Raw genomic sequence first — 27,042 nt, forward strand, 5'->3', positions numbered from 1 at the left:
TGCGAGGACACGCGTGGGCGGGCTGACCCCGGGCGGGCGCTAGGACCGCCGCGGGGCGGGCGCCGTGTCGGCCTCCTGCCGCCAGGCGGCGCTGCTCCCCCTGCCGCCCGTGCTCAGCGCATGCGCCGTGGGTGAGCGGCGGCGGCGCCCTCGGCCTGGCCGTGCCGGGGGACCCGGGCCCGGCGGCTCCTCACAGCCGCCCCACCTCCGCTGCTGCCTGCGCCGGGACACGCCTGAGGCTGCCGGGGCTGGAAGCGGGGCGGGCGGGACGGGTTTGTCCTCTCCTCAGGGGTGCGTGAGGCTGCCGTGTCCCGCGCTGGGGTTTGGTGGAAGGGAGAGCTGCTGTCTGAGGCGCTGCGCGATGGGTGACACCTCCCCCCCCCATGGGTGTCCGTCCCCCCACGCCGGGTATCGCCTGGCCGGGTGGTTGTCACACGCGAGCGGCCTGTTTGCAGCCCCTCGCAAAGCGGGAGAGCAGCCTCAGCCGCTTCCTCCGGGAGAGGGATCCCCCCCTCCCCGAGCCCGGGCGGCGCGGCGGGATCTCCCACACGAGCTAGGCCTCTGCTTTCCAGGGTGACCATGGGGATTTCCTCCGCCGCCCCCCGCCGCTCCCTCTGGAGCCGCTGGACTCGGCTAAGACGGCTGGCGAGCTTCCACGGGAGGATCTTGGCAGAGGCTTCTGCCCCGGGGACGCTGCGGCGGAGGGAACCCCCAGGTGCGCCCACGAGTGTGGCTTCCCGGCCGTGGGGCGTGAGGGGCAGGAGAGCGTTCCACGCAGCCTCCCCCAGCTCCCAGGAGGTCACGCTGACCAGCGAGCGTTACCGAGTGCAGCGGCTGCCCTTCTCCCGCCTGTCTGACAGCGATGTGGCTTGCTTTGAGCGCATCATGCCAGGTAGAGTCGTCACAGATCCCGAGGAATTGAAACAATTTAACGTGGACTGGCTTAAATCAGTCCGAGGTAAGCGAGCTTGTTTATTTTTTGATTTTGGTAAAACCTCCTCTCTGCCTCTGTTAACGTACCAGAATGAAAAGTACGCCAGAGAAGATCTCATCTTTATTTATAGCAGACCACGTCTTTACAGAGTTTTCCTCATAGAAAATATTCCCTTGAGAATTACCTAATATCTGGTAATCTTTCAGGCTTTCATTTAAAAAAAGCAAAAAACCAAAGCCCTGTTAACTTACTAATTAATTTTTTCTTGAAACAAGTTGATTCACTTAACAGTGTTGGCTGAACCTCAGAAAACAAGTGTGAATTTTCTGTTCCTCTGTCAAAGATTTCATGAGAATATAAAACCGTTCCCATTGTCCCCGCTGGCAACCAAGTCTCTGTATACAGGCAGAGTCTTTACAATGCTTTAAGAGAAAGCCTGCTATTGAAAATGTTTGTTTTAAAAGCGGTTAAAATGTGGAGGGAGCGTGGGTATTTCGGACAAGGTGCTTTATCACCTTTTCCTTTCTGACCTCTGTAGAGCCCACAACTTGCCCTGAGAGTCCCTTGCTTTCCTTGCAGGCTGTAGCAAGCTGATGTTGAAGCCGCAGACGACAGCAGAGGTGTCTGATGTTCTCAGGTAACGTGCACCTTTTCTGCTGGGCTTTATGGTGAGGAAACTTGGGTTTGGTCCAGGAGGATCCGACAGGTGAAGGGCACTTTCAGATGTTCAGGCACCAATTGCTGTTTTCTTCTTGACTGCGTGTCTTGCAGTTGAGCTTGGGTGACTTCAGCTCTCCCTTCTGCCCTTGACATCCCTGCTGCCCTGGGGCTGCCTGCTGTTTCCTGACATGCCTTTTCTTCCAGCTGCTTCCAGGACGGGAGACACTGCATGCAGGCGGTGTGTGTGTGTCTACTGATGGGTAGGCAGTGTTGGTTGCCTAAAAAACCTACAGTTTCCTAATTAGGAATGTTTCCACACAGAGAGCTGAAATTTTTCAAGGCAGAAAGGGATTTCCACTTGTCCCTTGTATTTCCCAGGCTCGGTTCTCTCCCTGGCCCTTGGCTTTTCTGGGGTCACGGTGTCGTTTCAGTATCAGGCAGAAACAAAGGCCAAGGTTTCGTTTGTTTTGCAAAACCAAATTCATCTTTCCTGGCAATGGCTAAGCAGGCAGCAGCAGACTTCTCAAATCAAAGTTAGTGTGGAGGAGAGAAATGGAGGGGGGAGAGATAGGCAGGCGGATTCAGTATTGATGATTTTTCTGTTCTACTAAATTGTCAAATGTTGTACCAGTGCTCCAGAGGAGCGGTTGTGTTGAAGGATTCAGGAAGGTCTGTCTGAAAAGGTAAAGGTTAGGCCAGAATCAGGCAGTTTCAGGACTTAATGCTTTGTCGGCTACATCACTAAGAACGCTTCCCTGGTTCGCTGGTGTGAGCGTGGCTCCAGTTGGGTGTCAGTGTGCAAGATTGCCGTTCAGCTGAAGAGCTAAAAGCTGCATGAACCTGCTCCCAGCTCTGGTAAAACAGATCTAGAGCACAGTAAAGTCAGGCCTTCTGATGTAACCGCTGGTGCGGCTTTGTGCCATCCGTTGTGCGAGAACTGTGAGTTTGCAGAGGATGTGATGGATGGTGCTTTGCAGGGCTGTGGCAGGCTGGAAGGTGAAGCAGCTGAGGCATTGGTGCATGTACTTCATTACCCGTAGGGCATTAATTTCTTGAGGGGAGGAGGAGGGCAGTAATGTCTTAAACCACTGCCAGAGGCTGTCTGTCAGAGCCCGCTGAGGAAGTCAGGTTGTTAACAGAGACTGCTGCATAAAGAGCTTACATGTAAGCAGAGCGAGCGGTGATTTCCAGGCAGATGTTGCGTGGCAGATCTGTAGATGTGCGTGGGGGTCACCCCAAATGTTTGTTCCTTTGCTCCATGCTGGGGTGAATTTAGTGAGGAGTTGGGCTTTCTCACTTTTGCAGCGAAACTGCCCCTTCGCATCAATTTAATCTTTAGGCTAAACGCTGCTTGATTTTAAGGAGTGTTGAGCACTCTCACAACAGTAGACTTTCATGTGGAGGTGAAACTCTTCTGACAGACTGGATTATGCCTTAAAAAGTGTAAGACTTGCAGAAACCTTTTTCCTTCCAGGTACTGCTATGAGAGGAACCTGGCAGTGAACCCGCAGGGGGGTAACACCGGCCTTGTTGGGGGCAGCGTTCCTGTCTTTGATGAGATCATTCTCTCCACTGTTCTCATGAACCAGATCATCAGCTTTGACAAGGTGTCCGGTAAATACTGTAGAGACGTGAGGCACAGAAATGAGCCCCAGGCCCTAAACCAGCCATTTTCCTGGGAGCCGATAACTGCAGGATCAGCAAGGTTCAGCCCAGCAGCATCATAAGGGGTGTCAGAGGTTTGTTTCATCCCGGCTCCTGCTGCTGAAATAATCCTTAGATTGTAACAGTAGCAGATGTGAAAATATATCTGGGGGCAGAAAGAGAGAAGAGAAACATGGACATCCTATTACCTGTTCGTAAATTAAATGAGAAACCCAAAAAGCAGAGCAGAATGATGATGTCCAAGGCAGCACCTGGTAACTACACTAGCAGAGGGAAGGAAGGGATGGGGAAAACTTACAGGGTGTTTGGATTTGGAGAGTTAGGAGTCAGCTGGTTGGAGTATTTCAATTCTTAAAACAGAGAGAGAGAACAGGCGGCAGAGATATACTTGATGTTGTTGTGTTTTACCTGTCTGGAGTTGCTGATGACCAGGTGTTTGCAATGGCAAAGCTCCCCTCGGCTTAAGGAGGGGTAGGACAGTGCCCTGTAGCATGCACAGACTCCTTGTGCGTTTAAATTGAATCCCAGAGAATTTTGAAGGAAGAGGTGGTTGCATCTGCTTGTACTTATCCCACCTTTTGCAGAGGCACCTTCTTCTTGGGCATCAGCTTGTAGCCGGACATTTATGTTTCAGGAATCCTTGTGTGCCAAGCTGGCTGCATCTTGGAGAAACTCAATGAGTACTTGGAGGAGCAGGGGTTTATCATGCCGCTTGACCTGGGAGCGAAAGGTAGCTGTCACATCGGTGGTAATGTGGCCACGAATGCTGGAGGTTTACGGCTTTTGAGATACGGCTCTCTCCGAGGGACAGTGCTAGGACTGGAAGTGGTAAGGCGAGTACCTGGCACTTCCCTTCTGTGTTTGAACCTCTTACCTTGTTTCCTGCTGCTCTAGCCCTTAGCTCTGCATTATGCAGACAAGTTCTTCTCCAGGCTTCCACTCTTAACTTTTCCTTGTCTGGCCCTTTTGAGAAGGGGCAACAAGTGTCTTCATGTGTGTAGCATCTGTTATTGCTACCACAGTTTCCAGCTTCCACCTCTGTCCTTATGGGCAGAAGTGGTACCAGGTGGTTTTCTAATCCAGAGAGGTGGAAAGAAAGTAGGGAGAGATTTAGTGATCCCAAGTAACCCGCGTGAGGTTGGTTCCTCTCTGGAACACTCTGCTAAATCCATCCTACAGCACTCTCTTCTAGTGGCTGCTCACTTGAGTTTTAATAGAGCTGTCTGCTTTGGGTTTGTTTGGCTGCTGGCTTTCTCCTAGAGTCTTTGCTTCAGCCTGCTTCAGCCCTCCAGGCCTGTGCGTCTCTGTGGGAAAGCTGGGATGGGGGGTTCTAAAAGATTTCAGGGCTTGGGAGCAGACAGGTAATAGAAATAAATTGGCTAAGTAATGAAAGCCGGGTTTGGTTTTATTGTGCAGGCCCAGAAGGGAGAGCTTTTGTCTCAGGTTAGGCCCTCTAGTGTCAAAACAGCCTTTAATAACATGTCTTAGAGACAGTCAGCCTTGATTCAAGGCTCAAGTGGTGGAGGGCTTACTTCATTCTAGTTAACTATGTTCACTGTTTCAAATATTGTTCCTTGTTTCCGGTGAATAATGGCAGCTAGGGCTGCAAAGAATGGCTGATCTTCTCCACCACTGGTAAGAAAAGCAGAGCAAACTTGATCTTCTATTACTACTTGTCCTGCTGGAACATGTGCAAACAGCACTGTAAAAAAAGAAGTTTGGGGGAAGACTCAGGTACGATTTAGAGGGGGGGGAAGAGCCGGGCATGGAGGAACAGTGCCGAGAGGGTGGGAACGGGCTGCAGCTAGCATCCACTGCTTGAGGCTAGCGGCAGCTTTTTGTCAGCTTGGCAGTAGACAAACCTACGACAGCAGATTTCCACGTAGGTGCTTTGACTGGGTCTCCGTCTCCCCACAGGTGCTGGCTGATGGCTCAGCTCTGGACTGCTTGGCGTCTCTGCGCAAAGATAACACTGGCTATGATTTGAAGCAGCTTTTCATCGGATCTGAGGGGACCTTGGGAGTTATCACTGCTGTCTCCATACTCTGTCCTCAGAAACCTAAGGCTGTGAATCTGGCATTCCTAGGTAGGTGCTGACATTAATAATTTCACACCTGAATTCAGAGGCTGGGAAGGGAATAGGAATGGAGAGAGGAAAGCACTGGTCAGCCTGCTGAGCTAGACTGCCACCATCAGCTTGTTTCTGAGAAATAGTATGGTGCTGTAGGGCTGCTTAAAAGCTGCTTCCAAGGGAGCCTCAGCGGAGGTGTCCCTACCGAGGCTTTTTAGCAGAGTTGTTTGTGAGGACCCTTCAATGAGACTGGGGTTTTTTACTCAAAAACCTCCAAGGCCATCAGGGGCTTCACAAACAGCTTGTTCATGTCGGATGTGGCCTTGAGAGCAGAGAGCTGAACACCTAGGAGGGGATGAGTAGACTCCAAGCACTGACAGACCTGTGGAATATGTGCAGTGGACCCCAGGATTTGCCTGGACTCTCACAGTGGCCTTTAGATCTCTCTTGGGTTGCCTTCTTGCCTGTGCTGAGAACTGAGGATGGCGCAGTCATTTTGGTATGGACTGTCTTAGAGTGTTCAAGAGGTCCTTGCCACAGCAAAGACTAATTGCTACATCCTCCTGCTGTTCTGCTCTGAAAGCTTTCCCAGCTGACGCCTTTACGGGCACTGCTGATCTAAACCCATGCAGGGTAGCAGTTTACATTTTCTGGAGATGGGAAAGATGACTTGAAGCCTGATAGACTTTTTAAAACCTTTTTACAAGGTTTCGAGGGGCTGGTTTTTGTTCCTGATTCCTCTCTCTGTTCTGTCTGAAGGGTGTCAGAGTTTTGCTAAGGTTCTGGAAACATTTACAACCTGCAGAGCCATGCTGGGAGAGATCCTGTCTGCCTATGAGTTCATGGATGAGAAGTGCATGGAATTGGTTGAGAAACATCTCAAACTGTCCAGCCCAGTGACAGGTACCAGCGTCATTCATGCTGTAGAAGGAGACATTGTACTGCTTGGGGATTTTTAGCCTAGTTTTATATGTCAGTGAGCATGTGGGCATCGCTCGTAACTTATGTACCCAGTATTCAATTCCAAACATGTTTGGTAGAAGTCTTTGATGATAAGACTTCTTACTTCTACTTGTTCCCACAAAACCGCTGGTTTTCTGAAGAGCAGTGGCTAGGTAAAGGATAGAGCGTGTAAGTGAAGTGCCCTGCAGGTAAAAGATTGCCACTCGAGTGGCCCTTCCGCCTGGCACCAGAGAATCTGGGCAGTAGAGTGACCTCATGAAATGTGCCAGGCTCCAGAACCTGCACCAAATTCCTGTGCTTTTACCCCAGAGCATCTCCTTATTCTGTTGTCCCTCACTTTCAGGCAGCCCTTTTTATGTTTTAATTGAAACTTCGGGCTCCAGCTCGACCCACGATGAAGAAAAATTGAACAACTTCCTAGAACAGGCCATGACTTCTGGTTTGGTCATTGATGGAACTGTAGCAACAGATGATAAGAAAATAAAGGCAAGTCATCATTTCCTCTTGCGCAAATCTCTTTGACACGATTCTCTACTTGGATTTGTGTTTTTAATAGGGAAATGTTCAGACTGATGTTTGATACAAACACCCCTGAGTGATCTGGTAGCTTACTTGGCATACTGAGTGAGAATGCTAAGAGAGAGAATACTTAGCACTGCTGACTCTTCCCAGAAGGCCCGAGTGTTTGAGGTTTCAGTGGATGCTTCCCCTTCTAAAAATATCGGAATAATGAGTTGCATCTTTCAGTAGTTGCTGGGGTAGGACACAAACTGCCTGACAACTATCGAAACCAGAAGCTGAGCTGTCAGCGAGGCCAGGAGCGAGCAAAGTCCTGCAGGCCAGCACGGCGGTGCGTTAGAGCCAGAGCCTGTGGTCCCAGGGCACGAGTTGGACACGCGGTGTCTCAGTGAGAAGGACAGCGATTTGTGTCTGCCCAGGGAACACAGTCTTTTACACTGACCCATGATTCTTCCAGCCCCGGTTCCCAAACCGACCCTTGCAGTTCAGTAGAGGAGGCACGTCCCCACTTCTTGGGAAAGCCAAAACAGCTTTGGAGACAATGCCCGTGCCCGTGTTCTTTCTGTCTGGGGTACTGTCAAGCTAGAAGAGTTGGTCTACCACTTTACTGTACGATGCTGCAAAGAAAGCACTATTACCAGCTTCCAAGAGGCAGAGGATATCAAGGGAAATCAGAAGTTGATGTTATATGCAAAGAATCGAGGCTGTTTTTCCCTCTGTGCCACAAAGCGTGGAACCCAAGAGGTACTTGGTTTATTTGGATTTCTTTGATTCATCAGATGCTGTGGAGCCTGCGGGAGAGGATCACAGAGGCCCTCACTCACGATGGCTACGTCTACAAATACGACATCTCTCTCCCCGTGGGAAAGCTGTATGATCTCGTGACTGACATGAGGGCTCGGCTGGGCCGGAGTGCCAAAAACGTGGTGGGCTACGGCCACTTGGGTAAGTCTGGATGCTGGGAAAGGAGGCGATTGCTCTTTTGTGCTCCAGGTTATGCTGTCCAACTTCCTAGTAGTTTTAAAGGTTGGTTTTAGATCAGTGAGAGGCACAAACTAAATAGCCGAAAGCTGTCAGAAGAGGAGGATTCATAAGGATCTTCGTATTTGAATTTCATTGCTTTCAGACTGTATTCCATATATTAATGGCAAGTTGCAAGCCAGCCACTGAACTGGTCATTTCTATCTTCTTGCTCTCTACTTTCTATTTATGTAGGTTGTTTAATTGGGCCATCAGTTTAATTAATGTACTTAGACACATTTGGTAGATAAATGCTTTCTTGTCCAAAATGGTCAGTCATTTTGGAAATCAATTTTGTCTGAGCCATTACCCCTTCAAAAGAGAGTGGTAAAAGTAACGCACAGAAAGGCTGGTACATTTGTCAGAATGCTTTGAAACTAATTTGATTTTACAAGCAGGTAAATTGGTAGCTTAGCAGAGCTGTTCTGTTTAAAAAAAACCCAAACAAAACCAGAACACTTTTCAGCACGCTTGATTTGAGATGATTTGAAAGCCATGGAAAGACAAGCCTGCGTAACAAAGGCTGCCTCTGGTACCTCTTGGTGTTGAGGATTAAGCCGTGTACTGTGAGGGTTTGCTGGGATGCAGGAAGAGGTTCCGGAGTGAGAATGAGTAAGTTGTGTTTATCTTTGTGTGTTCTGTCTTCTGAATACCCAGCAACTATGTGCTTAATCAAATACCGTCACACGCAAGTGGCAAAAGGAGAAAATGTTCTGCTTGCTTTGTTTCTGTTGACACAGTGCCAAAGTGCATTTAGAGCATTGCACAAACATAATAGGGAGAGAGAAAGTGATGAAGGGCCATGTTAAAACCTAATGATCATTATGAAATACCATTGGGGAGGGAAGTCTTTGGCGTGCCATCTCGGTAGTGGGACAATAATTAATGCGGCACAGTTGTTTGAATTTTCAAATCACAAGAGTGGGAATTTGAACGTAGCTTAACTCAGAACACTTCCTCAGATTTTGTACTGAAAGCATGGAAAAACAAAAATCCTGCTTGAACTGTTTGTGCGTGGAGAGGCCTGATGTTTGTAGAAGGACAGCAAACTTTTTCACACAGTTTGGAGACTAACAAAGGCACTGTTGTTTGAGTACATGGAGGAGGCAATAATGAGTCTCCATTGCAGGGCCACTGAGTTTTTCTTACCGACTCACCTCTGCAATGTTTTCTGCCAGGAGACGGAAACTTGCACTTGAACATCACGGCGGAGTCCTATCGCCATTCCCTGCTGGATGCCATCGAGCCGTTTGTGTACGAGTGGACTGCAAGATACAACGGCAGCATCAGTGCAGAGCATGGACTGGGCTTCAAGAAAAAGCAGTTCATTCAGTACAGCAAACCCAGTGAGGCAGTCTTTCTAATGCAGCGTTTCAAAGCCATGTTGGACCCCAAAGGGATCCTCAATCCGTACAAGACGCTGCCCTCCAGTTCCTGAGAGCAGCGGGCACTGAAGCGAGCAGATACCATCCCACGAGGATGGCATCTGTAGCTCAAAAACCGCACGTTAGCCATAAACAAACTGATGGATCAAGCAAGCACGTGGAATGCTCCTTGTTTTCTTTCTTTAGTGTGATGGAACAAGTAAAGGAACGTGGTTCCTCTTTTCTGGGGTGCCTGCTCTTTCTGAAGAAGAACGCATTACTGGTTTTGATCATGTGGGTTTCCTGTTTAATGTGAACACTGAAACCAAGCATGCAGATGTTGTGTGTGGATATTCCGGCTCTCTTTCCCCTTGCTTTGCTCTGATGTATTAGTGAGGTGACACCAGCTAGAGGATAGAGGAGGCATTTTCTCACTTGGGGTGCGCAAGTGAAGCATCAGAGGCGCAGGAGAAGAACCTGTGGATGCTGTACCACCATCTCCAAGCGAAAATGTTGCTCTTCCTTCCTTGTTTTCATCTAATACACTTGTCCAAAAGCCCACAACAGCATCAGGTTATGGCCTCTTTAGTGATGCCACCTGCAGGCTGTCCCCAGTAGGCATCGGTGTTGTCCCACCTACAGCACGCATGTACAGGTTTGAGTCCTGGCCAGAGACCTGACTTCTGGGTAGTATCGGTTGGAGGAGAAATGCCAGGGAAGGGATCGCAGGATGTCTGGCAGGGTCAGCCTTTACGCATGCCATTGGTTCCTGCTTCCTTGTCTTCCAGCGTGACCGTGACAGCAAGTCCTGATTGCTCTCGCAGAGGGCAAGAGCCATTACCCTAATGATCTACAGAGAGATGTCAAGTCTGTATCCCTCCCAACCAGCAAACTACATCAGGCTGGGTAGAGATGATGAGAGTGGTGTTAAAATCACCCAGAGTTTTCTCTGCACCATGCACGTGGTGTGCTAAGGCAAAAGAGATTTCTGTGCATACCAGCACTGATTTATTTTCCTGAGGTGCCCCCTTACCCTGGTGGAGGTGGTTCTGAGGCTCCCTGGCCAGTTGGCAGGCTGGTGCCCGCATCCAGCGCCCTGCTCGAGTTGGTGAGGCCACAAAATGGTTCAGGCAGCTGCTACCCAAAAGCAGCTTGGAAGATCTGGCAATAGTTAGGAAAATAAAAGAGTGGGAAAATAAAATCAGCCTGTCTGGCATTCAGGAGGATCCCTGATTGCAAAAGATGCATTAAAAAAATAGGCTTGCTCAAGCAGGACGGCGAGAGAAAGAAGATGGTGGTGTAGGAAAGTATCAGAAGTCAGCACAAGACCTAATGGAAGAGAAAGGTGATCTTATTTTTAAAGCAGGCTGATTTTACTTGTGTTCATTCTCTCATCACAAGCGTGTGTCACCTGTGCTGCATGTCCATATGGTCTGGCCAGGGACACTAGTCAGAGGATCAGGGGTGTTTGGACCTGTCTTTATACCTTAGGAGTCACCGATTATTATGGAATGATCCTTTTTACTCAGGATCTTGCTTGATCCTCCACAAATCCCAGGCACTGTCTGTTTCCTCAGTCTGAGTATTATTTTTTAGTAAAGATTTCAGTAAGGCCTTTGATGCCGTCCCTCACAGCATCCTTCTGGACCAGTTGTCCAACTGAGATGAGTGGGCTCACGCTGTGCTGGGTGAAGAACTGGCTGAAGGGCGCTCAAAGGGTTGCAGTGCTTGGGGCTACATCTGGCTGGTGACCAGTCACCAGCAGCGTTCCTCAGTCCTCGGGCCAGGGCTGTTCGATATTTTTAATCGGTGATCAGGATGCAGGAGCTGAATGCCCCATTCCCAAGCTTGCTGACGATACCAAACTGGGAGTGCTGCTGACTCTCTGGAGGGACAAGAGGCCTTGCAGGGGGATCTGGGTGGATTGGAGCATCGGGCAATCATCAAGGGCGTGGAATTTAACAAGTCCAAGTGCTGGATTCTGCACCTAGGACAGAGTAATGCCAGCACAAGTGTAAACTGGGGGAGGAGCAGCTGGAGAGCAGCCCTGCAGAAAGGGACATGGGGATGCCGGTCGACAGCGGCTCAGTAGGAAGGCAAACTGCATCCTGGGGGCATCAAACACGACAGGACCAGCCGGGCCAGAGAGGGGATTGTCCTGCTGTACCCAGGGTTGGTGCGGCCATGCCTGGAGGGCTGCGTGCAGTGCAGGGCCCCACCGTTTGAGAAGGGCGTAAAGGTCCTTGGATGCGCCCAGAGGAGAGCAACGCAGCTGGTGAAGGGCTGGAAGGCATGTCCTGTGAGGAGCGAGGAGGACTTTGGGCTGGGCTAGTTTGGAGAAAAGGAGGCTGAGGGGCGACCTCGTTGCTGTCTGCGGCTTCCTGAGGAGGGGACGCGACAGGGAGGTGCTGAGCTCTTCTCTCTGGGATCCAGGGACAGGAAGCCTGGGAATGGCTCAAAGCTGCGCCGGGGAGGATCAGACTGGATGTCAGGAAGCATTTCGTTACCGAGAGGGTGGTCAGACACTGCAACAGGCTTCCTGGAGAGGTGGTCGATGCCCCAAGCCTGTCAGTGCTTAAGGGCATTTGGACAATGCCCTTAATAATATGCTTGAACTTTTGGTCAGCCCTGAAGCGGTCAGGTCATCACTTGGACTAGATGGTCATCATAGGTCCCTTCCAACTGGACTATTCTAAGATGGAGTTTTGGGGGGTTTTTGGAGGGAGTTTTTGGGTTGGGGTTTTTTTTGCTACAGTCTGTCTCGGTTTTGATATGACAGGAGAGGTTGTCATTTAGGGTTTAGTGTACAAAACCACATTGTCGCCCTTCTGTTATCAGAGGGCAGGCCAAGCCATCTGCTAGTGAGTCATCTTCTGGTCTACTCAGTGTTTGCTAGTCACATCCGTGTTTACCAGTACATGTCACTCAGGCTCTATTGTGTCCAAATGAAGCAGGTGATTGGAAAAATCCCAGGCATTTGCTAAAGGTAAATCGTATCACTACCCTGTCCACCTTCTACAACAAAATAACATTTTCTGTTGACACGGGGAGAGCAGCGGGTGTTGTTTGCCTGGATGTCAGCAAAGCGTTCGACGCTCTTTCCCACAGCCTTCTCCTGGACAAGCTGGCAAGACGCAGACGGGAGGGGTGGCCTGCGAGATGGGTAGGATGCTGGCTCACAGGCTGTGCACGGGGTGGTGGTCGATGGTTTTTACTCAGATCTGCTGGTTTGGGAGCCCTCACTGGACTCCGTGAGATTTGGAAAGGTGGTTATCTTACCCAGTAGCCATCTTCTCCATTAGCTGCTTGTCAGTGATTTCTGCTCTTCCGTGTTCCACCCAGAGCCTCTTTCTTGGAAGAAAGTCTTCCTACAGAGTCTTTTTTTTTTTTTTTTTTCCTTCTGTTTTTAACCAGAACACCATCTCTACGAGGCTGCAAGCTGTTGAATTACAATAAGGACGATGGCTTACGCTCAGCACTGTGTTGCAACACCCTTCACGATACAATAGTAAGGTCACAACTCCCTCAGCTTGGCTCCATGGGTGCTTTTAACGGAAATGCCATGCATGTTACACAACCTGCAGCGCCAATATTTGGGCCTGCCCTCTGGTCTCTCCCCTTCGGCTCCCTCTTCCTCCCCGCTGTCGGTGCGCTACCCACCTCTCCCTTTGTTCCTCAGGACCGCTCGGAGAGGAGCTGACCATCTTTTTCTGGGGTTAAACAGAGCAAACGCTGCTGCTGGTAGCAAAGAGAAGACAGAATGTGAAACGCGGTCAGCCCGTGCTGTTTGTGTATCAGGTGATGCAAAAATAGGCAAAGTCCATGACGTTGTTAGAGAAGAAATACACAGGATTCGCTTTCTGCCAAGTTAAGCTGATGCAGCTCGTTCTTTCCGGATCAGGCTGTTTATATTCTCTGCCTTTTTCCTGCACCGTTCTTTCTCTTTTTTCCCCCCAAACCACTGACCATAACTGTTTAAAATACAGGCTTTACAAGTGAATGGTTCTTTTTGGGAAGCGGAACTTTCCATACTGCTTTTTTTTTTTTTTTTTTCAGCTACATATGGAGAGAGTGCTAGGGAGGGAGTCCGGGCTTGCAGATAACCTCGTGCTGTGACCAGGGAAATTCTAGCCCAGCTACGTTTAGCCATCTTCTTTATACGTGAAGATCCTTAAGCTCGATGTAAGTTTACCGTTTCAGCTAAACAACAGAGCAATTAGTCTGAGGGAGTAGAAGGGAGGAGTTACCGTAGGATTATTTTATAGTATCTTTCCTAGACCTTGAATGCCAGTATTGCTCTTCTCTTCCACATTCTGACTGATGCTTTCAGATACTGGTTCACCGTTGCATATAGGAGGGAGAGACAGGGTGGGTACAGATATGTGTGTGGAGGGGTATTTTTACGCAGAATCATTGCGGTAGGACTTGTCTGAAATTCTGGGTTTTTTTCTGGGACAGACTTAAATATTAGCACGATGTGGATGCCCAGCACTTTGAAGCAGTGGTCTTCTGGCACAGTGAGGAAGCACTTGACTGTCTGTACTGGTTTTGGCTGGGATGGAGTTAATTTTCTTCATAGTGGCTGGTACGGCGCTGTGTTTTGGATCTGTGACCAGTGTTGCTAGCACGGGGATGTTGTAGGTGTTGCTGGGCGTCGGGGTCTTTGCTGCTCCTCACCCTGCCCCACCAGTGAGTAGGCTGGGGTTGTGCAAGAAGCGGGGAGGGGACGTGGCAGGGACCACCGACCCCAGCTGCCCTGGTGGATGTCCCACCCCGTATGACGCCGTATTCGGCAATAAAAGCTGGGGGAAGGAGGAGGAAGGTGGCGTTCAGAGTTACAGCGTCTGTCTTCCAAGTCGCCGTTACGCGTGACGGAGCCCTGCTTTCCTGGGGATGGCTGAACGCCTGCGATGGGAAGTGGGGAATGAATTCCTTTTGCTTTCCTTGTGTATGGCTTTTGCTTTACCTGTTAAACTGTCTTTCTCTCGACCTGCGAGTTTTTGCACTTTTACCCTTCCGATTCCCCCCCATCCCAGCTGCGTGGGGCCGAGCTGCCTGCCGGGGCTGACCCACAACACTCTCCCCTAAGCAAGCAGGGACGTGAAGCGGAGGCAGTGTGGAGCTATTAATTAAGCATCCTGCCCAGCTAACTAATTCTGCGTCAGCTGGCTGACCTTCACCACTTTCCATCTCGGAGCAGCCCAGCTCCACATGAAGCCAAATATTTCTGCACGGCACCATATTTTCCTGCGTAACCAAACCTGGCGATTCGTGTACAACACCCCCAGGAGAGAGCAATGAATCAATTGTAAAAGTGTAAAAAATGGTCTTTTGTGATTCGTGGGCTCTACCAGCTTCTGAACTAGAAATGGCACAGCTGACGTGTATAATGTAACAGGAGAAAGAAATCTGTTAAACGTGACCCCTCTGCCAGCAGCAGCTGACTCTGTGCCAAGAGTAACCCTAGAAATTCTTCATAAAGCAGCACATTGGCTCACGTTCTACCAAGAAACTCAAGGAAAGCAACCCTATACCTTGCTAATCTCTGGATCTTGATACGCACTGGAGCTGGGGCTCGCCCGAGGAAGTTGTGATTTAAAAAGAAATGCTGTATATTTGGGCGCTCTGAAGACTTAGAGAGAAAGATACCTGAATGCTGAGGATGTTGCAGGTCGGGCCATCGGCATTCCAGGTTTAGGAAGGCGGCAGCGTGGGTGGGGAGGGAAAGGGGACACGTCAGGCGGTGCATGGGAAGCGGCATGGCCGTAAAAGATCAAAAGCAACAGCTTCATCCCCTGTTCCAGACTGGGCAATGGGGGTAAACTTCTTGTTGCCCAAATGAGGAGAGCATGGACTTCATCCCCGGCACGGGGAGCGGGGAGGTTACCCCACCTCCAGACCCACAGGACAGATCCTGCTCTCCCGGGGCGGTTTGCAACCGTCAAACCCGGGTTGCGAGGTGCTGCCGTACAGGAGCCTTGGTGGAGTCTCCAGTTCCCATGTAATGAAGCTGTAATGGCTGCTAATAGCACCAGAAAGTCACTTTGTAGACAGACCATCAAATGACACCCGGTTAGGGGCAGGGGCTCTCTCTCCTGCGGCCTAGATACAGCAAGGTCTCTAACCTCCAGCTACAACCGTTGCATTTTTACTGGGAAAGAATTTGAAGTCTAAATGTTTTAAGGGGAATTTCCCATCAGTGAACACCGTTCCTGATCTGCTGTTGTCCCTAATTTCCTGTTGCCGAATGTGTCTGGCAGAGGATGACAGTCCTAAGCCATAGGAAAGGCGTGGCGGTGGGCAGGGAAGGGGGTGATGCTCTCCTCTGCCCCCCCCAGCCCTGCCCGCAGAGCCCCCCGCGCCTCTCCCCCGCAGCCGGGAGAGAAGGGGGTCCCTGCTAAACCCTTCCTTCCCCGCAAACCTGCTGCAAAGCCCATCTCCCGAGGCAGCTCCCTGTACCCGTGTTAATGTCGTGCCATACCAATGCTTTTCATGGCTTATTAACTTCCACCCCCCACACCCCCCCGGAACACCTAGCCACTCCCTTTGTCCTCACCTATCCCAACCATTTATAGCAGCAATGGGATGCTGGAAATAGAGACGCGTACGCTCAGGAGCCTGTAGAAGAAAGGAGTATTGGAGTCGATTTGCAGAGGAGATATTTGCTAGCTCGCGGCGGTGAGGCAGCATGAAGAGCCCTGGGTGCAACTCCAGGTGAGGGGAGAGGGAGGCGAACGCCACAGGTGTGGAATTAAACCACCGTTTGTGGAAAGGTCTGGCGCAGGTAACCCCTGGGAGTTGTTAATAACCTATACAGTTACATACAGTTTGCTCCAGGGTAGAGATTAATTTTGCTGCGAATGTTTCTTTCCTATATTCCAGGTCTTTTAATTTGAAAGAGTTTTGTTAGGTCAGCACAGAGGTCTGTTCTTTTCAGCTTGAGCCAAATGAACGAGAAGGTTGTCCCAAGCCTTAAAGCATCCGTAGCAGCACCTCCAAGTGCGACCTGAGGTAGTTTTCCGTGTTTTCCTCCTGGCTGGGAGATGGCACGGCGCAGGTCGGGAAGGCAAGTCGAACCTCCGGCGCCGGCCCTGCTCGCAGCTCCGCAAGTTTTTTGGCTTCTTAGGAGAATTTTATGTCTTAGCAATCGGCTCCCAAGTGCTTCCTCCAAGTGCTCCCGGGCTGGTTGCACATCTTGCATGCTTGGGTAACTTCCGTGCGATGTTAGAACTGCGGCTTTCTCTCTTGAACTTTGCTTTGCAAAAGACTCTGTAATGGGGCAAAAAAGATGGTGGCTCCGATAGTACCCCACGACTCTCGGCTACGTCGGGCTTCGGGTGCCCCAGGTGAAATGCTTCCTCGCTGTCGTCTGAGGAAGGAAGAAATGCCTGTGGCCGTGATGCCATGCATCATGCCCTCCTCACTCCCATTGACACACAGGGTGGTTACAAAATGCCTCTGCTCATGGTTGTAGCTGTTCGTATAAAAGATCGGTTTTTCGGTAACACCAGGTACTTGCCTGGGTCACCTTTGGCCTGTGCGTGTGAGACAGTCAACAGCAAAACGGCTCTGGGACGAGCGGGACTTGTCTTTCTTGAAGGGATTGAAGGATGGGGGACACATTTTAGCCACGTTAAATCTGGTGTCTGTTGGCCCGACACGTACGGATGTAGAAGTGGCTTGGTCAGAGGTTTGCAGTCTGCACGACGGGATGTGGGGCGTGACGCTAAGGGAACAGCCTTCAGGAGCGGCGCTGGCTCCCGGCCGTGTGCCGGGGCAGTGGGTGCAGAATGGGTGGTGAAGCCCCACGTGCAGGTTTGCAGGACGTGCTGAAGTCGCCGAGAGCCCCTGCAGGTGGCTGAGCCCCGGGTGTGATGGGGACAGGACCCCCCGCGGTGACTGGGCACAGGACTGTGCTGCACGACCAGCGCCCCGCGTTCCTGCAGCCCCCTCCTCTCACCTCACCTCCCCCGTCTCCCTTTTCCTGCACTCCCCCCCCCTCCGGCGATCACCTCCCTTGGTCCTTCCCCTGAACGCCTCCAGGGCTGAGCTGCAGCAGATACCTTCTCGTCGTTTGGCACCCCCGGGACAAGCAGCCAATCGTTTCGACGTGGGGACCGGCACCTCTCTTGCTTCCTAAAACTGGCCGTTCCAGGAAGCTGCCGTGGTTTTGGCAAGCCCGATGTAGGCTGGGTGGCCACCACTCGCAGCGACGCCGTGGACGTCCCTCGGCTGCGGGTTGCCGTTGTCTTCAGGACGGTGCCAGGAGGAGCGGGGCGAGCTCTGCACGGCCCCTCGGGGATCACTGGTGGCACGTCGGTGCCTGCAACTTACCCGCGGGGCATTTGGCACTGCAATGCCAGTCCCTTGTGCCGCACCGGTGACACTTTGAGGCTTTACACACTGAGATAATCTGGACCGTTATCCCTCCCCGTGTCCCCAGGTGCAAAGGGCAGCCCCTGTCTGGGGCTTTCAAAGCGCATCCAGACAGAGCAGGTCTGCTGGGAGCGTCTGGTTACGCTGCGGATGGGCTCAGTGTGCGGCACGTGTTAGAGGATTTGGGGGCAGGACGGCACTATGTAATCTCTTATAAAAGTAAACGACTATTAAAATACCATGGGGGGGCTTGAGGTGGTAAGAAAACCATCACACCAATGTCAGCTTCAGTTGAAATGAAAGGCACCGTCTGCATTTGACAGATGAGAGCCCACTCGCTGCCTCTGGCCCCCTCTGCATTTCTCCTGGCTCATCTCTGCTTACACGCGTAGAGCGATCTCACCCCCGTCCCCCTAACAGGCCTGGGACCAAAAAAATAAGAAATAGTGATGAAAGATTGCCTGCAGCTATGTCTTGAAACTCTTCATGCAGAAGCTCTGCTGCAAATTCACATCAGAGGTTGGTACCAGCTGCGGCTGAGGCTCCTCCCTGGCTTGGGAAGGGCTCTTCTGCCTGAGGATTTCCTGCTCGGCCGGGGTGCCGTTGGACAAGGATGGCGCTCTCGTGCAAAGCAAAGCTTGGAGCAAAAGTGGGTTTGGGCAGGTTTGCACGGCGAGAAAAATCAAAGGCTTTTGTGCATTGCCATCACGGTGTTGCCACATCGCTGTCTGTCTCTGTGCTTCCGCTGTGTTTACGTTCGGTTTGCGGCTCCCCGACCACAGCTGGCGCAGCTGGCTACGATGGCCATGGTTTTATCTGCAGCTCTCCATCTTCTGTTGGACTTTGCTCCCATTCTCTCTCTAGTTTTCCATGGCCGGATCCAGGCTGTCACAGCCCTGCTTGTTGTGCTGCGGCCGGTCAGTGGGAGGCTGTAGCCCGTGCCAGATGATGAAGCTGGTGGTTGCGCTCTCCTGAGGCTGACTGGAAGGAGCGATTCGGTGTCTTTCACATGGTACAAGCTGGAGGCTGTGAAAACCACCACCCTGTGCAGCGGGGCCATGTGTGAGGACCCATTGGCCAGAAGGAAGGACCACCAGGTCCAGCCCGCAGCAAGCCACGTGCCCTCATCAACCCTCCGTCTGGGCAGGCTTGGAGCCTTCCTTGCTCACCTGGGAACCACGAGTGTGACCATCCCATGCGGTAAATGGGACTGTATTTTCTCAAAACAACCTAAAGCCCAAGCCAGATCTGCTGCGTTTTGGAAGCAACGGCTGAAAACATGGAGTGTGCACCGAGTTAAAAGAGCTTTTAGGATCAGAGGCGTCAGATCAAGCTTGGTGATGAAAAGTTCCTTTTTGGTGGGCATCAAACCTTCAAAAGATCCCGTACGTGTCCCAGCTAGAATGCACCACTGATGATACATGGTGATTGCCTAATTAGTGCCAGAAGAGACTCATCCCTCATCGTTATCCAGGCAGAGCACGTGTAGATGAGGTGCTTGGTCCAAAGGGCTGCCTTTGGGTTCGGGCCGTGTAAAGTCTGGCAAAGGTGAGAAGATCTGATGCAAGGGAGACCTGGGTGAGGCTGAGCATGAGAGCTGGGCTCGGAGGAGGAGATGTTGCGGCAGGGAAGCAGTCCTCTTGTTTGAAAGCAGGGTGTAATTAGTCCGTCATTAATTGGTTTTCTGTATTGAAAAATCTCAGTTATGTTGAAAAAAAATTAAGTTTAGTGTTTCTTTGAGATCCCCATCTTCTGGAGTGATGTGATTACAGGAGCTGCTCAGATTTCTTACCAAGGAACTCCTTATACCCCTACAAAGGGCTCATTTTCTAATGAATAAACTAGAAGTTTGAATAGTGAATAAGCTCTAAAGGCCCAGAAAAACCAAAAGAAAAGCAAAACAGAAGGCAGCAGAGCAGAGTGGGAGGCTGTCGGAAGAGCTTGGGCTCTGCCTGAAGTAGGTTGTGTCTTGCCAAAGGCCAAAATTAGGACAGCGGTAGTGAAAGTGCAATTTCTCACTGTCCTGCTTCTAATGCCCGAGCTGCTGACACAGGAGCCGAAGGGGGCTGGCACAGCAGAGACACAAAATTGTGCTCCCGGTGATAGAAATTCCCAAGGGAATGCAAAATTCGGTGGTTCGCGTTTGAGGAAGATAAAAATCCACTGAAACTCTTCTTTCTTTCTTTCCAGGCATATCAAATGTCCCATCATTTTCAGCCTTTGCCTGGGACTCATCTTCCTGTCGGGATTCTTCCATATGAAGAATAAAAATTACGTGTAAGTGAAGCAGAAGCAAGGTTGCGTGACTTCATCTGCCCAGGGCAGCAAGGATCTGACCTGTGACACTTGATTTAACTCTCATGAGGTTTAGGCTAATGCTGGAAGGGCAGTGGCCCAAAGTTAGGTCCTAGGTCCACATTTGGGCAGGCAAGGGATCAAATTAACCGAAGTGCAGCTCTTTGGGGCGAAATCAGCCATATGGGAAACGAAAAGGGGATCGAGCTGAAGCCTTTGGGTAAGTGAGGACCTGGAGAAGCAGAAAACTGCACGACATCTCCACCTGAGGGATGGGGCTTGTTTGGGTTGGCGCCTTGCACCAGCCGTAGGTGTAGTATCAGAACCTGCTGGGGTTTGGTGTTGCCAGGTCTCGGAGGTGGGGTGTGGCACTGGGAGGCTCTTTTCCCCATCTGTTGCCTTCCTGCAGAATCTTGAAGAGCCACGAGGAGCTGCTGATACCTTCCATGTCTTGCCGTGCCAAAACTAACGTCATGTTCCTCAAGACCCACAAGACGGCCAGCAGCACCATCCTGAACATCATGTTCAGGTTCGTGGAGAGGTACAACCTCACTGTCGCCCTCCCAGCTGACCAGCTCATGCACCTGGGCTACCCAAAGATTTTCCTGGCCAGCTTTGTGGAGGAATTTCAAGCCATAGGACAAAACTACAACATCATGTGCAACCACCTGCGGTTTAACCCCTCAGAGGTAAGAAAGAGCCACAACACCTGCGGAGAAACCTGGTTGAACAAGCAGTGCCTCTGGACTAACAGCCTCTCTTCTTCCTCCCCACAAATAGGTGAAAAAGGTGATGGCAGCGAACACCTTCTACTTCTCCATCCTGAGGAACCCCATTTCTCTGCTGGAGTCTTCCTACATCTACTACAAGGACTATGCCCCTGCCTTCAGGATCTCCAAGGACGTGAACGAGTACCTGGCATCACCCATGAAGTATTACCATCAGGCGGATTACGAGCAAAACAGCTACGCCAGGAATCTCATGTGGTTTGACTTTGGCTACGATAACAATGCAGAAGACAACGAAAAGTACATCGAGGCAGTCTTGAAAGAGATTGAACAGAACTTCCACCTGATCTTGATAGCAGACTACTTTGATGAGTCCATGATCCTCTTGAAGCATGCTTTGTGCTGGGATCTGGATGACGTGATTTACTTTAAGCTCAATTCCAGAAGCCAGGACACTGTCCAGACCTTAACTCCAGAAAGCAAGGAACGGATAAAAGCGTGGTGCTCGCTGGACTGGAAGCTCTACCTGCACTTCAACCAGACCTTCTGGAGGATAATTGAGGAGACCATAGGACTGGAGGTGCTGGAGAAGGAGGTGAATCACCTGCGAACAAGACAGAAGGAGCTCATGGAGACCTGTCTCTCGGAGCAGGAGGCAGTGGGGAAGGAGCACATGAAGAGCAAAGGTCTCCTGCCTTTCCAGTCGGGGGCTGCAAATATCCTTGGGTACAACCTCAAACAAGACTTAGACAACAGGACTCTCAGAACCTGCCAGAAAATGGTTATGCCGGAGCTCCAGTACACGTCCTATCTTTACGCCGTTCAACACCCACACAAGAAGAGGAAGCAGTTAGGCTTGCCTTTGCTGTGGACCACTTTCCAGGAGAAGACGCAGCTCCCAACTTCCAACTAGGGCACACGACAACCCACTGCGGTTTTGCCCCATGGCTGGCATGTGGCTGGCCCGCAGGACTCTTGTCCATGAGGGGGAAGGTGGGGGGGCCTTTGTTGGGGGCCACCGGGCTGGTGGTGGGTCCCTTCTTGGGGACCTTGAGCCAAAGGCTCTGTGTTGGCCAGATCCTGCGTGATCCTTGCTGCCCGCTCCCAGGTAAGGGAACAGCCCGCTGCTGCGTGCTGGGCAGGCTTTCCAAATGGCTTAGATGTTCCTGCCTCTTAATCATTAATCACAGGCTTAATAATTTTGTCTGCATTCAACTTTATTTAATAGCTGTCATTAAGTGCAAGCTGGTCACAGGTCACTAGAGTAAGTCGTGATTTTTGGCATTTAGGGGAAAAAAAGGGAAAGGAGAGGGAAATGAGGAAGAGGGTGTGACGAGGGGACGCAGCGCTTGAAGGAGTGGGAGAGGTGTTGGGTCTCCCGTCCAGCAGCATCTGTGCTCGGTGACGACTAACCGCCGTGCGATGCCGGGGCTGCTTTTCGGATGGGTGTCCCGAGCATCCTGCCCAAAGCCGGGTGTGCCAGCTGGCAGCCTTTCCCCACCGGCCCGTGAGACGTCCCTCCCATGTGCGTCATGAGGTGCGGGGGGCCTCTGCATCAGTTGGGACAGCTTGGGGCTGTGGTTTCACCCCTCTGTTGGGCGAGGGTCCCCAGTCCCTGGGCATGGCTGGTCCCTTGGGCTCGTCCCTTTATCAGCAGAGCCTTGGTTGGGGCCTCCCTCACAGTGTTGGCCAAACCCTCCAACTCCGGTTAGGAGAGGGATGGAGGGAGGTGTGGCTGCTGCTCGTTTAGGGCGCAGCCTCATTATTGAAGGAGGTAATTAAACCTGTCTGGGACATTTTTGCTCATTAGCCAGCTTCCTGCTGGCACGCCGGTGCTGGGCAGATTGGTTGAAGGACGGCAGTGCCAAACCCAATGGCTTTGGCGTCACCGCTGTTAATGATTGCCCGTTGCCAGCGCACCCACCATCGCTGACGGCGTGGGATGTCAGACCTCAGCCAGCGTCTCCTCCCGCTCCTGCCACTCAGGGTGGCAGTGGGGATGCGGCTGGTGCGACCGGGATGATGGATCCGGGTCACCTGGCTTGCAGCTTCGCCTTGGGGGTGAAGATAGCTGGGCAGCAGCTCAGCCCGGGAAGCAGGAGAGATGCTGTCGGAGGGGAGCAGGGTGAGAAGCAGAGCCGGAGTTTTTCTCGGCTGCGTTTAAACCCCGCAGGGAGCCAGGGAAGCCAGCTGAGGCAAGGGTTAACCTCCTGGAACGCAACCGGCGCTCCTCCGCAACCCGTGTGGTGTACACCTGGAGTAGCGTGAGATTAACAGCACCTTCATGGTTTTCTGCTCCAGCAACCCTGGCTAAAATTAACCAGGCTTAGGAGGCATTTGTAACTAGCCGGGGCGGAGGAGATGGCAGCCACATGTGTTCGCCCTGGGCAATCCCCAGGGGCCTTTCCCGGCCCATTCTGCAGCCGGAGCTGGAGCTTTCGCCTTGGAGATTCTGATCCGTGGCTTGCCGTATGAAGTTTGTCAAGCCCCTTTAGCTAAGCTGGTGCCGGGGATGGAATATAAGCATAAAAATAATTTAACATGGGAGCTGTGTGCGGGTAGGGGTCCTGGGAAGGCTGGGACCCTCCAGACCACAGCCCACAGCCTGGGGGGGCTCACGGCTGGGGTGGACCATGGTGAACGTGGGTTGCAGCACCTGGCCAGGGAGGTCTGGCCTCTCCCAGCCTGCAGGAGGAGGGACACGGAGGCAGGAGATGCAAGCACCCCCCCCCACGGCTCCCATTGCATCCCCTGGGGATTCCGAGCAAGGTGGCTCGGCAGCCGTGGGGCCCCCGGCCCTGCCCGGATAACGGTGCCTTTGTGCTGCCCGGCGCTGCACGAGTGGCTGCTGCTGACTCAGGGCTTTTTCCTGGCCACCGCCACTGTGGGAGCCCCGTGACCCATCGGCGGGGGGACCCTGCAAGGGGGCAGGGGGCTGGCAGCAAAGCAGTGAGGCGACAGGTTCTGCAGAAAGCTGGCGGCTGCAGGAGCTGGCGTTACCCCGTGGTGGGGGGCGAGGGACAGAGGGGACATCCCCAGCTGCGCAGGACCCGGTGAGTGCCTTCGCTTTCTCCGTGGGGAGAGACGCAAAAGCTCCTGATTAAAACACAGGTGAAAGTCGCCCTCGGCTGCTCTGGCTGCATCCCACAGTGGGATCCCCATCTCCCCCTGCGGTGACAACCTGGGACACGTAGGGACGTGTACCCTGGGGACAGCTGGCCCTGGCAGCGCTCCTGCTGTCCCCAAAGGGAAGGTGCTCGGGGACCGCTCGCACCCCGCTGCTGCAGGGACAGCCCGGCTGGGCACCCCGCGGTTCGTGTCGTGCACCCCAGGACTGCCCGCAGGGGAGGGGAGCCAGCTGGGTCCGCTGCGCTGGGGGGGGGGGGGGGCCAGGACAAAATGCTCGCTGACCCCCTCGCGAGGAGCCTGGGCTGGTCCCGGGGGCTTGGCTGTGCGGAGATGGGCTCTGCCCCCCCCCAACAACTACTTGATGATGGGAACCGCGGGTCTCATCCTGCCCTTTGCTGACTGGCCTCCATTTACCAGAAACCCCTTTTGAAGAGTATCTTGAAGAACAATTTAGTTTAATTTAATTTAATTTTGGGATAGTCCGGGTCAGCCGCTTTGGTGCTACGCAAAATCCTGTCCCACCTTTGAGCGGCGGTGACTTGCCATCTTGGCAGCACACATTCAGCCCCGACCCTGCTCGTAGCGACCTGCTCTCCAGCCCATGCTCCCGCAGGATTCCCCAAACCCACCAAAGTAAACCCCAAACCCCTCCCAGGCTGCACCCCCAGCCCCCCCCCCCCCCCAATCCCACCGGGGTGGGGTGTTGCATCTTTCTGCCGCAGACGCCATGGGCTCCCGGTACTTCCCCGCCCGGACCGTGCTCTTCGAGAAGGAGTCCAACGGCGTCACGTACCGCGTGCCCGCGCTGCTCTACCTGCCCTGCATGGCCAAGCTGCTGGCTTTTGCGGAGGAGCGGCTGAGCGCTGACGATGCCCACGCCAATCTGCTGGTGCTGCGCCGTGGCACCGTCTACGGGAGCTACGTGGAGGTGGGACAGGGAGACGGGTGCACCTGGGGCTGGGGGGACACGCTGGGCTGGGGCATGGGGACAGCCGGGGGGGGTGGGGGGGTGTTATCTTCCACCCCTTGTGCATGGCACAGCTGAGCTCCTGAAGGTACCCTCATGGGAAGGGTGGGTGAGGTGGGGTGGGGTGGTCCTCACCCCTCTCCATCCTCCCCCCGGCAGTGGGAAGATATGCGCGTGCTGGAGACGGCGACACTGCAGCACCACCGGTCAATGAACCCCTGCCCGCTCTACGATGAGTTCACCGGCACCCTCTTCCTCTTCTTCATCACGGTGCTGGGCAGGACGCCTGAAGCCTACCAGATTGTCACCGGCCAAAACGTCACCCGCCTCTGCTGCGTCACCAGCACCGACCAGGGCCTGAGCTGGAGCACGGCCACGGACCTGACGCAGCAGGTCATTGGTGGGGCCATCAAAGGTAGCCCATGGGAGAGGGGCAAGGAGGTGGGGAGGTCAGCCAGCAAGAGGGCAACCATGGGTTTTGGCCTCCTAGTCACCCATGGTATGGCTGGAGGTGGCCTTGGGGTCGGAAGCTCACAAGCATCAAAGAGATGGGGTGGAAGAGGACCTCAAGGAGAGGGATGGAGGGAGTATCTGTATCACTTGCATGGGGGGAGAGAAGATGGAGAGGCCTCATAGCTATGGGTAGGACTGTGCATGAGGACAACCAGGCGGCACTGGGCTCTGCTGCCTTCCCACCCCACCACCTCGCTTGGCTAGATGGGGGGATACTTCCACATTGGGCATGGCAGGGGCACCATGGAGGCCACTCTTCACCCCCATCCCATCTCTGCTCCCCAGATTGGGCAACATTTGCGCTGGGCCCCGGGCACGGGATCCAGCTGCGGTCCGGCCGGCTGCTGGTGCCTGCCTACAGCTACCACATCGACTGCAAGGAGTGCTTCGGCCAGCTCTGCAAGACCACCCCTCACTCCTTTGCCTTCTACAGCGACGACCATGGCCAGGGCTGGCGCTTCGGGGAGTTCATCCCCAACCTGCAGACGGGCGAGTGCCAGCTAGTCTCGGTGGATGAGGAGGATGGCTCCAACGTCCTCTACTGCAACGCCCGCAGCCCCTTGGGCTTCAGGGTCCAGGCGCTCAGCACGGACGACGGTGCCGTCTTCCACGGGGGGCAGCTGGTCCAGCGGTTGGTTGAGCCCCCCCATGGCTGTCACGGCAGCGTCATCGGCTTCCCCGCACCTTTTGTGTATGTCCCTGCTGCCCCCCGGGCTCCCGTGATGCCCCTTCGGGGCTCAGCTCGCCGGCTGCTCCCTGGGATACTCCCGGGGTTTCGGTACCTGCCCGCCCGGCAGCCAGCGCGCGATGACCTGCCTGCCACGGCCACCGATAGCCACCATGAGCCAGCTGAGCCTGAGGAGGGCTGTCCTACCCCAGGGCATCATGGCCATGCCCGTGGCATCACCTCAGCCCGAGGGGATCCTGCAGCCAACCCCAGCCCTGCTCCCTTCTTCCAAGCGCCAACGTGGGTCCTCTACTCCCACCCCACCAGCTCCATGTCGCGGGTCAACATGGGGGTTCACCTGAGCACCTTCCCCCGGGACGTGGAGAGCTGGACTGAGCCGTGGGTCATCTACGAGGGCCCGAGTGCCTACTCGGACCTGGCTTACATGGAGCTGCCCTACAACGAGGCCTCCATCTCAGGTGGCCCGGCCGTCGCTTTTGCCTGCCTCTACGAGAATGGGACACGATCGCCCTATGAGCAGATCTCCTTCAGCATGTTCTCGCTGCACGACGTGCTCCAAAACATCCCCCTGACGGCCACTGTGTCCCGGCGGGATGGCAGCCCCCCGCGCCATGGGAAGCGGGGGCGAAGGGGCTGCCTTGTCTCCTAGTACGCCCCCCCCCCCCAGGTCAGCTCCCCCTGGTCCCCCAACACCAGACCCTGGACACCAACCCAGAGCTTGGCACACTGGGATGCTGAGAGCCCAGGGTCCTGCCCCTGGCCAGCACAGCCACATCACAGAGAAGACATGCGCTACTGTCCCAAAACTGGGGTTTATCTCATTTTTATTGCTATTTTTTAATTATATAGTGGTTGGGCATGGAGGCTTGTGCCACCAGCCCAGCCTCCAGCTCCTTTCTGAGCACATGAGCCATCCCATGAAATACATAATGGGAGGCAACAGCAGCAACGCCGGGGAGAAGACCCAAGTGTGGGGTCGCGGGGTGTGGTGCTCCGGCTGTGCCGTACCTGGTACAACCACTCCGCTCTGAGGGTTTTCCTCCCATGGTCAGAAATATTTACATTATTTTCTTTATTGCTCCTATCTAATGATCCTGTTGGAGCCAATTCATTTTTCTCAAAGGTCTCTCCAAAATCACCTAGTTACTGT

At 53.2% G+C, this 27,042-nt stretch overlaps 3 protein-coding genes across 13 annotated transcripts; all 3 read left to right on the forward strand.

Moving 5' to 3' along the window:
* The first annotated feature begins 115 nt into the window (after window positions 1-115).
* D2HGDH (D-2-hydroxyglutarate dehydrogenase) lies at window positions 116-9,466 on the forward strand. 4 transcript variants are annotated; one of them, XM_054834929.1, is made up of 10 exons: window positions 116-291; window positions 573-958; window positions 1,514-1,571; window positions 3,069-3,208; window positions 3,894-4,087; window positions 5,177-5,345; window positions 6,090-6,233; window positions 6,637-6,779; window positions 7,592-7,757; window positions 9,011-9,466. In XM_054834929.1, the coding sequence occupies exons 2-10, from the start codon at window positions 580-582 to the stop codon at window positions 9,268-9,270; spliced, it is 1,653 nt and encodes a 550-aa protein (XP_054690904.1). In that variant the 5' UTR covers window positions 116-291; window positions 573-579; the 3' UTR covers window positions 9,271-9,466. The 4 variants fall into 4 exon arrangements, with proteins under 4 accessions (XP_054690904.1, XP_054690902.1, XP_054690905.1 ...); XM_054834927.1 differs by having other exon boundaries at window positions 138-958; XM_054834930.1 differs by lacking the exons at window positions 116-291; window positions 3,069-3,208 and having other exon boundaries at window positions 868-958; window positions 9,011-9,371.
* GAL3ST2 (galactose-3-O-sulfotransferase 2) lies at window positions 9,312-21,793 on the forward strand. Of its 6 annotated transcripts, XM_054834937.1 has the most exons (6): window positions 12,719-12,994; window positions 13,253-13,378; window positions 13,655-13,781; window positions 19,763-19,849; window positions 20,277-20,556; window positions 20,648-21,793. In XM_054834937.1, the coding sequence occupies exons 3-6, from the start codon at window positions 13,672-13,674 to the stop codon at window positions 21,506-21,508; spliced, it is 1,338 nt and encodes a 445-aa protein (XP_054690912.1). In that variant the 5' UTR covers window positions 12,719-12,994; window positions 13,253-13,378; window positions 13,655-13,671; the 3' UTR covers window positions 21,509-21,793. The 6 variants fall into 6 exon arrangements, with proteins under 6 accessions (XP_054690911.1, XP_054690915.1, XP_054690912.1 ...); XM_054834940.1 differs by lacking the exons at window positions 12,719-12,994; window positions 13,253-13,378; window positions 13,655-13,781 and adding exons at window positions 9,602-10,541; window positions 12,611-12,704; XM_054834936.1 differs by lacking the exons at window positions 12,719-12,994; window positions 13,253-13,378; window positions 13,655-13,781 and adding an exon at window positions 9,312-9,490.
* Window positions 15,806-27,027, forward strand: NEU4 (neuraminidase 4). 3 transcript variants are annotated; one of them, XM_054834933.1, is made up of 4 exons: window positions 15,806-15,910; window positions 24,447-24,652; window positions 24,851-25,106; window positions 25,490-27,027. In XM_054834933.1, exons 2-4 carry the CDS (start codon window positions 24,452-24,454, stop codon window positions 26,539-26,541), a joined length of 1,509 nt encoding a protein of 502 aa, XP_054690908.1. In that variant the 5' UTR covers window positions 15,806-15,910; window positions 24,447-24,451; the 3' UTR covers window positions 26,542-27,027. The 3 variants fall into 3 exon arrangements, with proteins under 3 accessions (XP_054690908.1, XP_054690907.1, XP_054690910.1); XM_054834932.1 differs by lacking the exon at window positions 15,806-15,910 and adding an exon at window positions 21,935-22,720; XM_054834935.1 differs by lacking the exon at window positions 15,806-15,910 and adding an exon at window positions 23,476-23,648.
* Window positions 27,028-27,042: the final 15 nt, after the last annotated feature.

This window comes from Grus americana, chromosome 9 (genome assembly GCF_028858705.1).
Source record: "Grus americana isolate bGruAme1 chromosome 9, bGruAme1.mat, whole genome shotgun sequence".
Taxonomy (NCBI): domain Eukaryota; kingdom Metazoa; phylum Chordata; class Aves; order Gruiformes; family Gruidae; genus Grus; species Grus americana.

Excerpts from the sequence above, each read along its gene's own strand:
- D2HGDH (XM_054834929.1), top strand. The coding sequence starts at position 580 with ATGGGGATTTCCTCCGCCGCCCCCCGCCGCTCCCTCTGGAGCCGCTGG. Across the intron at positions 3,209-3,893 it reads CAGCTTTGACAAGGTGTCCG|GAATCCTTGTGTGCCAAGCT; the intron begins GTAAATACTGTA and ends TTTATGTTTCAG. Across the intron at positions 6,780-7,591 it reads CAGATGATAAGAAAATAAAG|ATGCTGTGGAGCCTGCGGGA; the intron begins GCAAGTCATCAT and ends TTGATTCATCAG.
- NEU4 (XM_054834932.1), top strand. The coding sequence starts at position 22,615 with ATGATGGATCCGGGTCACCTGGCTTGCAGCTTCGCCTTGGGGGTGAAG. Across the intron at positions 24,653-24,850 it reads TCTACGGGAGCTACGTGGAG|TGGGAAGATATGCGCGTGCT; the intron begins GTGGGACAGGGA and ends TCCCCCCGGCAG. Across the intron at positions 25,107-25,489 it reads CATTGGTGGGGCCATCAAAG|ATTGGGCAACATTTGCGCTG; the intron begins GTAGCCCATGGG and ends TCTGCTCCCCAG.
- GAL3ST2 (XM_054834936.1), top strand. The coding sequence starts at position 9,312 with ATGGCATCTGTAGCTCAAAAACCGCACGTTAGCCATAAACAAACTGAT. Across the intron at positions 9,491-19,762 it reads GCATTACTGGTTTTGATCAT|GCATATCAAATGTCCCATCA; the intron begins GTGGGTTTCCTG and ends CTTTCTTTCCAG. Across the intron at positions 19,850-20,276 it reads ATGAAGAATAAAAATTACGT|AATCTTGAAGAGCCACGAGG; the intron begins GTAAGTGAAGCA and ends GCCTTCCTGCAG.